This window comes from Chamaea fasciata, unplaced genomic scaffold (assembly GCF_029207755.1).
Source record: "Chamaea fasciata isolate MVZ Bird 193981 ecotype frontalis unplaced genomic scaffold, bChaFas1.0.hap1 SCAF_1, whole genome shotgun sequence".
In the NCBI taxonomy this organism is placed as follows: Eukaryota; Metazoa; Chordata; class Aves; order Passeriformes; family Sylviidae; genus Chamaea; species Chamaea fasciata.
This window is the reverse complement of record NW_027094086.1, coordinates 94,239,140-94,253,364: the sequence shown is the minus strand read 5'-3', so window position 1 is coordinate 94,253,364 and position 14,225 is coordinate 94,239,140. Positions and strand designations below refer to the sequence as shown.

The window sequence follows — 14,225 nt, the reverse complement described above, 5'->3', positions numbered from 1 at the left end:
GCCAAAGAAGATTTCTTGGCATTTTTGCATTATTCTCTGTAATACATTCTCTATAATCTCTGTATTATTCTCTATAAGAATATATAGTGGAGAACATGGTATTTCAAGAATATGGTAGAATGTTTAGCCCATTTAAAATGCAGCTGATCTTCTTAGAATATTTAAATGTTTTAACAATGGAAATGAGAAATGCAGACCAATTGCTGAATCCATTGTAATTCCTAATTCAAGTCTATCAAATTTTATGCATTTCAAGTTTTGAGAGTGTTTTTTTTAAGTAACAGTTCTGAATCAAATAACCTGTGCTCAGGGTAGTGAATTGTTAAAATAAACTGTCTATTGACATTTTTTTAGGCAAAAATGGAAGATAAATTGATTTTCTTGGATGCTGGTATTCTGTAAGCATTAACATCCCCAAAGAGATCTCAAATGGAGCCTGTTGTCTTACTAATTTGCACACCATGCTACTTTTTTTCCTTGATTAAAACCTTAGTAAGGAACTGCTCAAACCTTGGGAGTTGCTAGGCATAACTGAAGGCCAGCATGTGCCAAATATGCCACAGCACGGAGTCTTTAGTTGTCATCCAGCATACTGTGTGTAAGCAATTGGCAAGCCTCTTCTCCCTCTACCTCCCAGGACTTTTGTTATTGAATTGCTGCATAGTGTATCTTAGCCTAATTGAACTCATTACTTAAGGGACTACTCTGTCTACACAAGTATTCAGGAAATATTATTCCTGAATAACCATGAATAACATTCTTATGCTGGAATAAGAGTGGGCTAGATAACATACCTAGATAAAACAGTGAACAAACAGGTGCTAAAAGATGTTCTGGCAGCTTCACTGAATCCGGAGAACCCCTCAGAAAACCGACAAGGACTGATTCACTTTTTGCACATAAAAGCTGGTGGAAGAAGCCCAGCTTCCCTGGAGCATGAGATGTGACCTGTGAAATCACATACAATGAGTCAAATTCCTAATGGCAAGAGAAAAAGATGCTGAATGGAATGGTCTGATAGACTCCTTTCCAGTTAAAAGCACAGCTACATAAAAGCAGGAGAGAAAGTGACTCCACCTAAAAGCGCATTTTGCTCCTCAGGAAAGAAATATTTGTCCTCAAAGGCTTTAATGGTCTCCTTGAGCTGACCGGGACCTGACCTGGCAGGCAGCCAGGAATTGCCCTATCAGACTGCAACATATTCATGGGAAATTTTGACACAAGCTGAGAGATCATTCAATATCCAGGTGGGATCTGGGGGGGGGGGGGGGGGGGCAAGGGCCAATCCAAATATTCCCTTTGGATGTAACTGCCCTCTTCCAAGAGAGTGGAAGAGTTTGAAATTATCTGGCTGCAGCTTCTGCTGGGACAGGTGGCCTCTAGAACAGGAACAGGTCTCAGACATACTGAAGTACAGATACCCTATAATTATGCCATGCTTGTTCCAGCATGTACTGTGATTTATACCACAAAAAGTGCATTGAAAAATTTATGCTTTAAGGAAACAGACAGGTGTCTTGCTCTGATGAGAAAGGGATGATACAGTCACTACAGCTTTTTGATTTTGCTCATACCAGTGTAAATCAGGAGTGATCCTGTGGAAATTGGAATATCTGTGCCCAGTAAAAAGGATGAGTCCTTTCACAGCTGCACTTGATCAGAGTATGCTAAAGGTCATTTTCACTCCTGTTTTGGAGCCCTATGGTGAGCTTTAGAAGTAATAAAATATTCTACTTTTTTCTAAGACTAATGAGTAAGCTGAAAATCTACTTGCAACATTCATACACACTAACATTGACTAGATGATATTTCTGGTTTCAGGAGCTCCCCAGCCCTAACAACTGAACTTGAATAAGTGTTTCCTGAGTCTAACAAGAAGCTGAACCCAGGGGCACACTGTTTGGCTTCCCTCAGATGCTCTTGACTTCAGGTAACTCAATCCTTGCAATAAAATAAAGCTCATGACTGTTAGTTGCATAGACCTATGGTTCTGTTTCCGTATGATGTATAATTTTAAAATCTAGTATATTAAATTGTTATATTTTCTGTTGTGTTTAATTTTGGTACTGTGCCCGTGTTTGTGCTTAAACTACTATTACCATGATCTCTATGTTGGTTACTTATCATGCGGTCTGTGATCTCTTCCTTTTTCTCCAATTTAGCAGTAGGGATATGGAGGCAAAGCTACTTATAAAGATACTTGTGAAGAAAAGGCTAGTTTTTGTACTCATCTGAGCTTTACTTCCATCTCAGCAGTATATGTGAGTTGTTCCATTGAAATAATAACAAAATTTGATTATTCCTTGTTACAATTTGCTTGTTGCATAGAAAACATTAGCCACTAAATGAATGCATTTTTGATACAGGATTTTGGGAAAAGTAATATACTGCTATTTTTTAAAAGTATGTGAAACCAAGATCAGCCTGAAAGAGTTTCCAAACATAAAGGAACTAAGAGTGGAACTACTTGTATATATAACAGGCCCAAGAACTGAAGTTAATGAACTCAAGTATCAACATGTGAGTGTGCAGTAATCCCAGCTGAACATTTCACAATTCTTCAAAGTTTCAGGGTGCTGAATTTTGCTTCATTGTGCAGTATCTTCTACTCATAGACCCAGCAAAAGAAATTAATTAGAATTAGGTGGAGATATGAGTAGGGACAATATGGCCTGGCCCCCAAATCAAAAAATAAATAAATCTCAACAAAATACAAGGACAGATGTGTGTACTGGGAAAATCTAAAACTACCTTAAAAGAAAACGTGTGAAGAACATGGCCATGTACAGAAAGACAGTGAAACCAAAAAATGAACATAGCAGCACTACTTTGCTGAAAAGAATCATAAGACACATTATCACAGAGGAAACACTGGCAACCTACTTCATGAAGATAGTAGGACTTGGAGGAGATGAAATATGTAGGCTGCAGAGACTACCAGGTTTATTTAATCTACCTTCTGTGAGGCTGGAATTGTGGCTATTGTAATAAGCTGCATGATAACACATTGAAAAAAAAATCCATTTAATGAGTAATACTGGTTGGCACGTGTCATTACATTACCTGGGGCAAAATGTGGAGAATTGGGCTACCCAGTGTAAGGGAAAGTATTACAGAGTGGCCCAGACTGTTGCCAAATATTGCAATAGGTATCACCTTCAATGACACAGGATACATAAGAAACTGTTTGAAGATTTAACTGAATTTTCTTTTAAGAACATTTCAAAAGTGCACACGCAAATGGATTCTGTTACGCATTAGATGCATTAGCTAATTAATGTCTCGGTATAAAACCCTTTGGTTTTAGTAAGCCTGTTTGGAATGGGATAATGACTGACTGAAACCTAGGTGAAGGACTCAATTTGAACTATGATGTTATCTAGAAGACTATGTTGGGAAGAGTCATTTAATTGAAAATAGGCAGAAAAAAAGGTAAGCCCCAATCAAGTTCTGCCTCCAAAACTCCTACCTGAAAATGTATATTCCCCTTTTTAAGGTACCTGTTCATAACTGCTCTTACGACAATTGTTTAAAAAAGCAAAACCCAAACCAATCCCCCCATAGCAAGCACATTATTGAGAGTATAAAGGGCTAGAAACCACCTGATGACCACATCCTTTAATGTGCCCATTTTATTCAACACGCACAATGGGTAATGACATATGACTTCCAGTAGAGGTGTTAACTTACTCCACCAGCAGCCTGTCTTAAATAAGATACTTATGGAGTGTATCTATAGGTCCCATATGAAGAGTGCTTTGTAGCAGAACAAGTTCCAAGTGCTCAACAAAATTGGCTGAGCCATGAGTGTGAATCAACACACAAGGAAGACGTGTTGGCTGGTAACCAGCGTGGAATGGGACGATGGAGAGATGTCAGTAATACCCAGAAAGAAAAGAAGGATACGTTCTTTAGACTAGATTCACCCACTGTTGCTCATACTTTAACTTCATGATGTGCCTGAGTGAAATCAGTGAGACTAACATCTCATGATGTTAGTCACGATGACAATTCAATCAAAACTAAAGCAAAAACTTTCCTTACAATCAAATAAAAAAGCCAAGACTAACAGTAGAATTAATTAAGCCAATATATTTAGCACATAACCAGATGCTAAAGAGGCTGCTTAACACAGTATTGTAGATCAGATACCTGTAAAAAAATATTAACTATAGTTTGCCAATTTGGGAAACAAATTAATTTCTGTTCAACATCCAAATGATAGCAAGCATTACCTTTGGAATTATTTATTAATTTTAACATACTTATATATACAGTGATCTCATTCTGATATAGTAGTTTATTTCAACATAATCTAAGTAAAGATTTCTATGACTTACTGAAGGTTTTTTAATACATTTGAGACTTAGACACTTTCCTTACAAGCCTTCATAAATATGATAGCAACAATATGTCTTCTGTTGTCATGTTTTCCAGTTTTTATATCTTTGCTGAGAGCAAACACCATTTAATGATGTTTAAGATGCATGTGAAATGGGCAATGCATAAGCAAAATATGCCACACACAGTTTGAAATTAATCTAAGCAGCTAAAGAAATTTAAAACATACATGTTTATAGGTATATATATTATACATTGGTGTATAATAATGTATACACACATATGTATTTTAATGTTTAGCTTTAATAGCAAAAAGTACAGTTGAATTCCACTGATGGCAAAATTTGATTGTAAAGTATCCATAGAAAATTGGTGCATTTTTTCTGAAAATCAATACAAGGTCAGAACAAAATGTGATACCAGATAATTCTCTGCCATAGCCTAAAACTGATAATCGATTTGAACACCTAAATAATTTAATTAAACCCTAGAGTAATCAAATAGGCATTTGATAATGAAATATCTCCATTGAAAAATGTTACTGCGTAAAATTTTGTATCAGTCCCAACTAGGTGAGTGTACAACATTTAGGATAAGGCCTCTCAGTCCTGACTGGAGCTCATAGTTACTACTGGAGTACAAATAATAAATAATAGCACATGTACTGTAAAGTCTCTAAAATCAGTGATAATACCAAGCATTTCGCATCTTTGAAACACTGTACAAACATAAAACTATTCCTCACAACACCCCTGTGAGGTAGGTACGAAAGTGTTACCCCGTCTACTGATGGGGAGACTCATCCCAACACTACAAGGTGCTAGCTGATGCTGCAAGGGGGTTCCTAGAGGCCTGATAGCCTGATTCCCAAAGGCCCCAGAAGGATATTGTTTTTAAGCAAAATATTGGTCTAATAACGAACTTGCCCACATCCTTAAAAATGTCAGTGGCACATCCCAAAGCTGTTGGCTTTCATATTTGTCACTTTGTCAATTGGTTGAGACATTCTCCCTTTGAAAAAAGAAGGTATTATGTATTGGTCCTGTGGCACGCACAAACACGTATTTTTCTTTTCATAAATCTGCTGATACCCTTCATATCTGCAAAGGGAAGGCATTGCCCTGTGAGCACATACCTTGTGTAGCAGAACTGTAGCAAAAGTCTCCCATTCTTATATTTTTATGCATAAAAATTACAGGCTCTTTTACTTATTTACGTGAATACTCTGAACAGTCGTATGATGACATCAAATTATATATTAAGGGCCACAGCCATATATTTTTTTAGATTCAGCTTTCAGGATCTCCTTTAAAACCAGGGTAATCCTGTGGAATGTACTAAAATATATGTATTCTCTTTTCCATCTTTTTAAAAATAAAGTCCAGAATGCTTTTGCTTAGACATACTTTAAAATACTGTATAGCTAGCCATTGTTTTGAAAATGCAAAGAAAAGCAAGACATCTGAACCTGGAAGCAGTCCCTCTTGCACCAGAATAAACCTGGAGTATCTCCACTAAAGGCCGTAGAGCTTCAGTGGTGTAAAAGCAGGCAGAGTGAAGTTAGGATCAGGACTTCCATCCTCCTGCCCATCTGCAGCTGTCCTCTACCAGCAAGACTAACGAGCCTCATGCCTTCATCTGAAGGAAGGATTGTGAAGGGCATGTTTGTCAGCAAATCCTATGAGCTATGCACATACCTGATCACATCATTGAAGACTTCATCACTCATTATGCTAGTGTTACACATAGACGTAAAAAACAGGCAGCTCTTTTGACCTCTGCAGAATTAGAGAAAAAGGAAAAAATAAACCACAGTATCTCCCAAACAACAGAGTACATGCAGAGAAGTAAATTAAAGGCAATGCAAATACAGCACAAATGCAGCTTTAGAAAAAGCAAGTATTTGCCAAAAGAGAAAAAAAAAAACAGGTAAAGGAACAGACAGTATATTGAGGGCTAATATATACAAAATGAAAAACAAATTGGGTAAAAATTAAGTTATTTCGAACAATTAAGTTATTTCAATCATTTAATAAATGCTCTCTTTCTAATAACTCATGGGAAAACTGGAAGTGGAAAGTTTGAAAGCCTTGCTGGAACACTCTCCTGAAAAAATCATAACGGGCAATTTTTCTGATCATATATAGACTTCCTGGATGGCTATTTTCTTAAACATCTGTAATTCAACAGACTTTCACCATTTTCATCTGTGTAGCATATTTTATTATTTAATGTGTTTTCATATGATAAAAAAAATAACCCATACATATTTAAAAATAGATACCATTCTGCTTTCATCCTGTTTTGGGGGGGAGGAGGGGAAAGCAGGTAATTTTCCTCTTGTGTTTTGGACAGAACCATAGCTATCAGCTCTCCTTTGCTTTTCTTCTCTTTTGCATATCATGTTTTCTCTCAGTAAGACTCAGGGACGTGCATGGAGGAAAAAAAGCACAAATCTATCATTGTTGTTGAGTCACCTGAGGAAACTCATATCTTCTTTGGGTTCATCTTATAAAACACAGTATCTGCATAACAAGGCCACTGAAAAATGATTAATACAGATTTTTCTCTTTTATTTATCTTTTGTCTGTTTAAAATGCAGCAGGCATTCACCATCGGAATATAACAGCTTGGAGTTTACTCAAACATACAGCTTTTTTGCAGGAGATACTTAACCACATGCCTAACCTTAAGAATGTAAATACTTTCATTTAAATCAATGTGAAAAAATAATTTGGTTAAAGTTAGACATGCTTTGATAATTGAGGTTATTGGAAAATAAGACAAAACAAAACCATGGGTTTAAATGTATAGGTTATGTCATTTGGAATGAATGGATGCTAGCTGTCAATTTTTTTCCTTTTTGTATTTTAGAATTTGAACTGCTCCTGATAAATTTGTTCACAAATTTTATCATGCAGTATATTGTGAATATTAGGCAGATGTTTAAACAACTTGAAAAGGAGGCTTTTTCATTAGCCAGTACAGGATAAACGTTCAGAAAGCAGTCAATTTGAAACAGTAGTAATTCCAAAGTCTGTTTTCCCCCCTACAAAAAAAATTTTTGTGTGCCTTTTTTTGTTCTACTACCTTGGGATAAATGCTCTTAAAATTTATTTTCATTGGAAAAGAGATTTTAATAATTCTATCCTTTTGCACTGTTAATATAAATTAGAAAAACATTTGAGTATATGGTGTCAACCTTCCTCTGATTTTCAGATGCAAAAATTAGAAGTCATTGACACCAATCTACCACAAGTGACCTTAGTCTCACATCTTGTTCTGTTATTAGAGTAATCAAGGAACGCAATTCAGAATTAATATTACATCCTGCATTTTATTCAATTCCATATGACAAAAATAGTAACCTAGACTAAGACATCCATTTCAATCAGTAGATGTGTCAAGCCAACAAGATTTAATAATAAAAAATATTGGATCTAGGTAACAATTCCCAGCTGTTTCAGAGAGGCTCCTAGCCCTACATGGTATCACAGTATAAAAATAGTGTCTCTCTTCACCATGCAGAGAGGAATGGCCTAACCCTGAATACAAAATGGGGTCAGTCTTACTGTACCATCGTCAACCATCTTATTTACAACACTTTACATGTTTTTTCTTTTTCCTTTTTCATGTTTTCTTCTCTATTTTTCTTTCTTTTTTTTCTTTTTTTTTTTTTTAAGTTATACACATTCTTTAGGGAATAGAGATAACACTACATGGTACCAAATACTAACAAAAAAAAAGTCACACCAAAAATTTCACAGATAAATAAAAACATTCAATTGCTGAAATACAGCAACATTAAGCCACCTCAGTTTTTTTTTTTTCTTTAATGCTTGGAAACACCTCTAACCACCCACACACTGTGGCAAAAAAATTACGTTATATTGTAGAGGTGTTACAGATATATAATTTTCCTCAGATATAGATATATATTTATATCTATATATATCTCTATCTCATCATTGTAGAAAATGGAGTTGTAGAGTTCATTGTTCATTTCCAATAGAAACAAACAGCTAATAAGTCTTTGAACCTCTTTTCACTCCATTACATGATGGCAGAAATAGTCCATCCTCTTACAGTAATGGTTTCTGTTTTATAAGAAAGATTGTCCTATTTTTCAGTCTCAGCTGAGAAGACCTCACTGTCTGATTTGTTCTTCAGGGGCATAAAACTCCTTGTGCTGTTACCCAGCTACCCATAATGTCCCTCAAGCAATTCTGCTAGACGGAAGTTCAGAGTGTCAACTCTACCATGCTTGTAATGCACAAAAATGAGGTAGTACACAAAACATTTACTGTTCAAGTTTTGATTAAGCCCCAGTCTCCTCAGCATCCCCCGCTTAACTTATGAGTGGAACCATTCCTTTTGTTTACTCAGCGTAATGCCAAAAATGCAATCGATGTAAAATTATATTTCATTAATCAGAGTACATTGTGCTTTGGAGCAATCTGAAAAGATAATCAGACAGTTGGAAATAAATACAGAGCATTTGTGTGTTACTACTGCTCACGCTGCCCAAAAGTTCTTTTTGTATTCCAACTATTATTAGGCAGTCAGCATCTTTCTCATGGTTATGTGTGAAAGAGACAGAACAGATCACAGGAAAATTAAACCTACATAATGTTCTTCTTCCTCTATCCTAGACTTGTATTAATATCACACTCCTAAGTTAAATGTATCAGAATTCTGTCGGGGTGGTCACGCTTTTATGTGGGTGTCATCGAAAAGTTAAATGAATCGCTTCCATTTAAGAAACAGCAGTCCCCATATTTCCTAAGGATCTGACAGTTCTCTGCAATTTTCTGCTTAGTTGATAGAGATCTCTCATTGTTTGAGCTTAAAACGAACCAAAAAAACTGCAACAGGGTCCTCCTCCTTATTCCTTAAGTCAAAGTACTATTTATAAAATAGTTTACATCTTTGTTCAGTTTCAAATTATAGACAAACCTCCCTAATACAAAATACTAAAAGTGCAATAGTATAAATTAAGAGTTTGCAACCACATTATACAAACATTACCTTTTTATTGTACAGCTTTGATAACACGAAGTATTTACTCACAACTGCTTATAATGTTGTGAATAATTTATGGTCCTAAGGTTTGTCTGTAACTTGTTTTCCAATCACTGAGCTAAAATCCACGCTACATTTTTCTTTTTCATTTAATAGAACAACTGTCCACATAGCAGCTACAAATATTTAAATAAAAAAAGGTTTGTTACTGACAGGTACTTGCACATGAAAAGCATGCTATCTTTCCCAATAAAACTTCACAATTTTGCCTGCATTGAAAGAAACCACTTATTCATAGTAAAACAAAACTTGCTTAAAAAAAAAAAGGAAAAAGAAAAAAGAAAAATCACATATCCAGATGTATTTTGCAGTACAAAAAGCTTCATTTAAGTTTGGGGCTAGTATATTGTCTGTTACCCGCATAATCTTAACATTATAAATACTACAGACAAGGATACTGTAATAATACACAGCATTGGGGTACTAAATCACTTATTTAAGATTAAGATTCCTAAAAACATAGTCCAAGTTGCTAACTAATTTGAACAAAACCAGCAAATAAATGTGACAGAATGCCATAATGAAGCCCCCCTTTCTCAGGTGATAGTAAGTTTTGTAAGAAGCAAAGTGAATGTAGACTAGCCTCTTTCTGTTTCTAATGAAGTTACTCCATGACTGGTTTGTTTGTTTGTTTTCTGTTAAATTAAAAGGTTTCAAAGTTCTCAGTAAGAGTCAAACTCACTGTTGAAAGAAGTACCATGCAGATCTTGCAAGACAACTTTTCAGCAGCCACAAAGTTATGTATTTCTGCTATGGATAAAAATTTAAAGGGAACCTATGCATTTAGATCAAGAAACTAATGCTTAGCTTCAAAAGCTGTACACGGAACAGGACAAGTGTTGTGTCAAGTAGAGGTCCAACAGTTATTTGGAATGAATGCTTTTAATTTATGCCAATCTCTTTATTATCCTCAATAAATCTGGTGAATGGACGACCGGCTCCCGTTTCAGAACTTGCTTTGTCCAGACTGACAATGGGAGGGCTGCTGCCCGTGCGAGCTTTGTCCATGCCACCGGTAAGGTTACTTAGAGGCGGGATGGCGCCTCCGCCTAGACTTACTGGGAGCTGAGGAATGCCTCCATTCTGTATGACAGAAATCTCATTGTTCTTCATAGCAAGTCCATTAGTGATAGCTGCAGCATATTGGTTCCAAAAATTGGGGTCAACATTCATGGCCCGAGCTGCCAAATCCTTCTGGAACATCTCAGAGAATTTGAGAGCATCGCCACCGAGCAAAGCCATGGGGTTTTCCACGGAGAGGCGTCGGCCACGGCGTGCAGGGGCGTTATTCCACATGTGAGTCCCCATGTGAACCTGCAGAGTGAACAGGGACAAGAAGCACCCCCAAGTTAGCACATTCTGGTGAGGTGTCAAGCCTGAAATGCTGTTACTTACAGTAGCACCTGCTTTTAAAAAAAAAAAAAAAAAAGCCTTTTAATTCACATTGAAAAAAAACCCAATTCCAGTGAAGACACAGTTCTAAAGTCCAGTCAGCCCACACAAAGAAAACCCAGTTCCACAGTAGTTTTTTGATGTGCATTTGCTTCTTCTCAGTGAAAATAAACAGTGCTGCAAGACTAAAGGGTACATATCTCTTGGGTTAGACAATTTCATATGCATGCTGGAAGTCCTCACAGGGCTGAAGATTACCGAGGGCATTACTCATACTAGGAGATGGGTGGTTTTTCCCTTTTCCTTTTTTCATCCTGTCTGTTTTTATGTTTTATCTCATGTCAGAAGCACTGATTAATTTGCTAAATTTAGTATTTTTATTAAGGACATTTAAAACATCTTCCCTAGGCTGCGTCCCAATGGTTAACCAAATGGCAGGAATAGGAGCCATCAGTCCTGCAGTAACCCATTGTAAATCTGTGAGAAACAGCTTTCTACTCTGCAATGGCTGCAAAGTGGAATGGAAAATAGAAACTAGGGAGGCACCCAAGGAGGGGAGCAAGCTCTGTGTTTCTGGCTTATAGCAAGGTTATTTTGCATTGATGGTCCATAAGAACTCTGAGAACATGTCCATCAGCTGACTGGGTGTGCCATCACATCTGTCAGAACTACAACATGCCTGCATGTACACCTGGAACAAGTTTTAAAGTCTGCATCATTGCACAGCCACTTTCCAGTCCTTATCTTCCGTTGTGTGGAAGCATAATGACTGCCATCGTACAGCAAGCATTTCCTTGAAGCTCCCTTCTCACCTGTCTTTGGGACAGATGCTTAGCACTAAAACCTGCTGAGCTCAAGAGCAGTGCTCTTTAACCCCACCCTCCCCAAGCCTTTACAGTTTTATGTGGCCTCTTACCTTAAGATTCCCCTTTGTGGTAAAAGCTCTACCACAGATTGTGCAACCAAACGGTTTTTCACCAGTATGGGTGCGCTCGTGTATCTGCAGTGCACTTGCTGAGGAGAAGGTCTTCCCGCACGACTGACAGTTGTGCTGCTTGGGAGTCCGGCGAGGGGGGGGTGCCAGCATAGGGGTGATCCCTGGACTCATCACTGTCTGTGGTGCAGCAGGAACCTGGATTCCAGCTGGAAGCGAGGGAACCTCACCCAAAGAGATCGGCTTGCTGTGACCATTCACTTCCATTTTGATCATGGTAGGTGCTGTACTGGTGACCAGGCTAGGAGTACTTTGGCTGGGACCTAGAGTAAAGTTGGGTTCAAATAACTGAGAAGGCAGCTCTTTTAATTTGTGCGTCAGTAAGTGCTGTTTTAAATTACCCATAGTGGAACACCCACGACTGCAGACTGTACAAACAAATGGACGTTCTTTAGTATGGCTGCGGTAGTGAATTTCCAATGCACTCTTACAAGCAAAAGGCTTGCCACAGATATTACAAACAGTACTTTTAAACTTACCACGTTCTCTGTTCAGGAACAGCAGACTAAAAGGAGCCTCCTCTTTGATGACCGGTCTTCCCAGGTTGGTGGATGTTAGATCTAATGCGCCTCCATTTTCAGTTGTGGGTGGCGGACTGTCTGGTTTTTCTGTCTTTAATTGTATTTCTTGTGGCTCTTCCTGGTTACTGAGACCGGGGGACTTTGATCTGAAACTTTCACTATTGCTATTCACAGGAGACAAAGCTTGCATGGAGGAAGAAGACTCTGACATTGCAGGGCTGCCTGCACTCTGGCTTTCAAGATCACCAACGGCTGATGAGGAGTCATTGCTCAAATGGTCACTTTCCCCTGATCCATTTTCTATGGATTTTAAACTGGTCAGCTGCTGACAGTTCATGACAGAATCAATCATTTTCATTTGATTCTCCAAAGCAGCAATACTGGAGATCACAGAAGGTGGTGAAGAAGGACATGACCCAGTGTAAGAGATAAGGGGTTTGGATGAATCACTTGCCGTGTCCTTTAGCTCCGGGTCTTCTTCCATAGAATTTTCGTCAATGTCATCATCAAAGTTGCTCAGTGTGTCAACATTCTTCTCATCATAGGAAAGCTCTGAGTCCATGGCATCCTGGAAGCCCTCTGGTAGTGGCGTGTTTGGAATTTGTCCACCCATATGCATACGAATGTGCTGCTGAAGAACAACTGCGTTTGTAAATTTCTTCTGACAAATGGGACACGAGTGCTGTACTCTAAGTGGTGGCTTTGCTCGATGAACTCCAAAATGTGTTTTCAGATTGCCTTTTGTAGTAAAGGCACGTCCACAAATTTTGCATTTAAATGGTCTTTCTCCTGTATGTGTTCTGTAATGCATCTTGAGAGCGCTCTGACAACTAAGCACACGGTGACAAATGATGCATTGATTTGGATCTGTCATCTTCTTATCAATGTTCTCCACTAGCTGTTGTAGTTTTGAGGTTTCTGATGTTTGCATAGAGTCTAGCAGACCACCAAATGGAAACTTTGCCTTAAACTGGTCAGACACTGCTGGAAGCACAGGGTTTGGGAGGCTTGTTGCAACACTGCTGTCTGTAGCCACTGTAGGAATTGAAGACGTGGAAGCTGCAGAAACTTGCCCACATGCAGAAAGGTCCCCGAGCCGTGTGCTTGTGGGAGGCAAAGTGACAGGTTCTGTCTTGGTTAGAGATGAGCCACTCTGAATGGGCTGCGGGGATTCAGCAGATGCCGGAATGCCCGACTCAGAAGTGTTGAGGCTTGGGGATAGAGAAGTGCACTCACTGGAGGCAGGAGAAGGCCTCTGGGGTGACCTGCTCATAGGAGTGATACTTGGAGAGTCTCCATAGCTGTTCACACCAGTTATAGTGGCGGGCAGCTGGAGCCCGATGGAAGTCGGGACTGTTGGTAAAACAGGTTTACTGTCTAACCATGTTGTGACCGGCTTTTCAGGGGGCAGCGACATCCCATACGGGATTCCAGAGCAGGTGGGCACATTATCGAGGTATTCTGGAACAGGATAAGGGTTCATCTGAATATGAGGGTATTTCTCTTTATGCCTCTGAAAATGAACTTTCAGGTTGCCCTTTGTGGAAAAGCGGTTTCCACATATGTTACACTTAAAAGGTCTTTCGCCTGTATGTGAGCGGAGGTGAATTTGTAAAGCACTGTCACTTCCAAAGACCTTGGCACAAAATCGGCATTTATGTTTAAAAAAGGGATCCTCGGAGCTTGACTTGGGTTCAAACACTGACACATTTGGTGGCTTTCCTTTGCGGTGCTTCATAAGGGCGGACAAAGGATCAAGCGCATTAGCAGTTGCAGCGATGCTAACCAGTGGATTGGGGAAGATCACACTATTTGATGAAGTCTGAGGTAGAAGTGGGTTTGGCAGGCTGGATACTGAGGTGAGGCTTCCATGTCCTATTGAAGGTGGAGTTGAA

At 38.5% G+C, this 14,225-nt stretch overlaps 1 protein-coding gene across 3 annotated transcripts in view; it reads right to left on the bottom strand.

Moving 5' to 3' along the window:
• Positions 1 to 4,124: 4,124 nt before the first annotated feature.
• The window catches only part of SALL3 (spalt like transcription factor 3), a 27,624-nt gene continuing 17,523 nt past the window's right edge, over positions 4,125 to 14,225 (bottom strand). For 2 of the 3 annotated variants that reach the window (XM_066189497.1, XM_066189509.1), the window contains exons 2-4: positions 12,289 to 14,225; positions 11,732 to 12,072; positions 4,125 to 10,737 (exon numbers count right to left, since the gene is read on the bottom strand). The exon at positions 12,289 to 14,225 is cut by the window's right edge. In XM_066189497.1, coding sequence (XP_066045594.1) covers positions 10,306 to 10,737; positions 11,732 to 12,072; positions 12,289 to 14,225 — 2,710 coding nt within the window. In that variant the 3' untranslated portion in view covers positions 4,125 to 10,305. The remainder of the gene's footprint in view (positions 10,738 to 11,731; positions 12,073 to 12,288) is intronic. The other variant, XR_010722091.1, reaches the window with a different exon arrangement.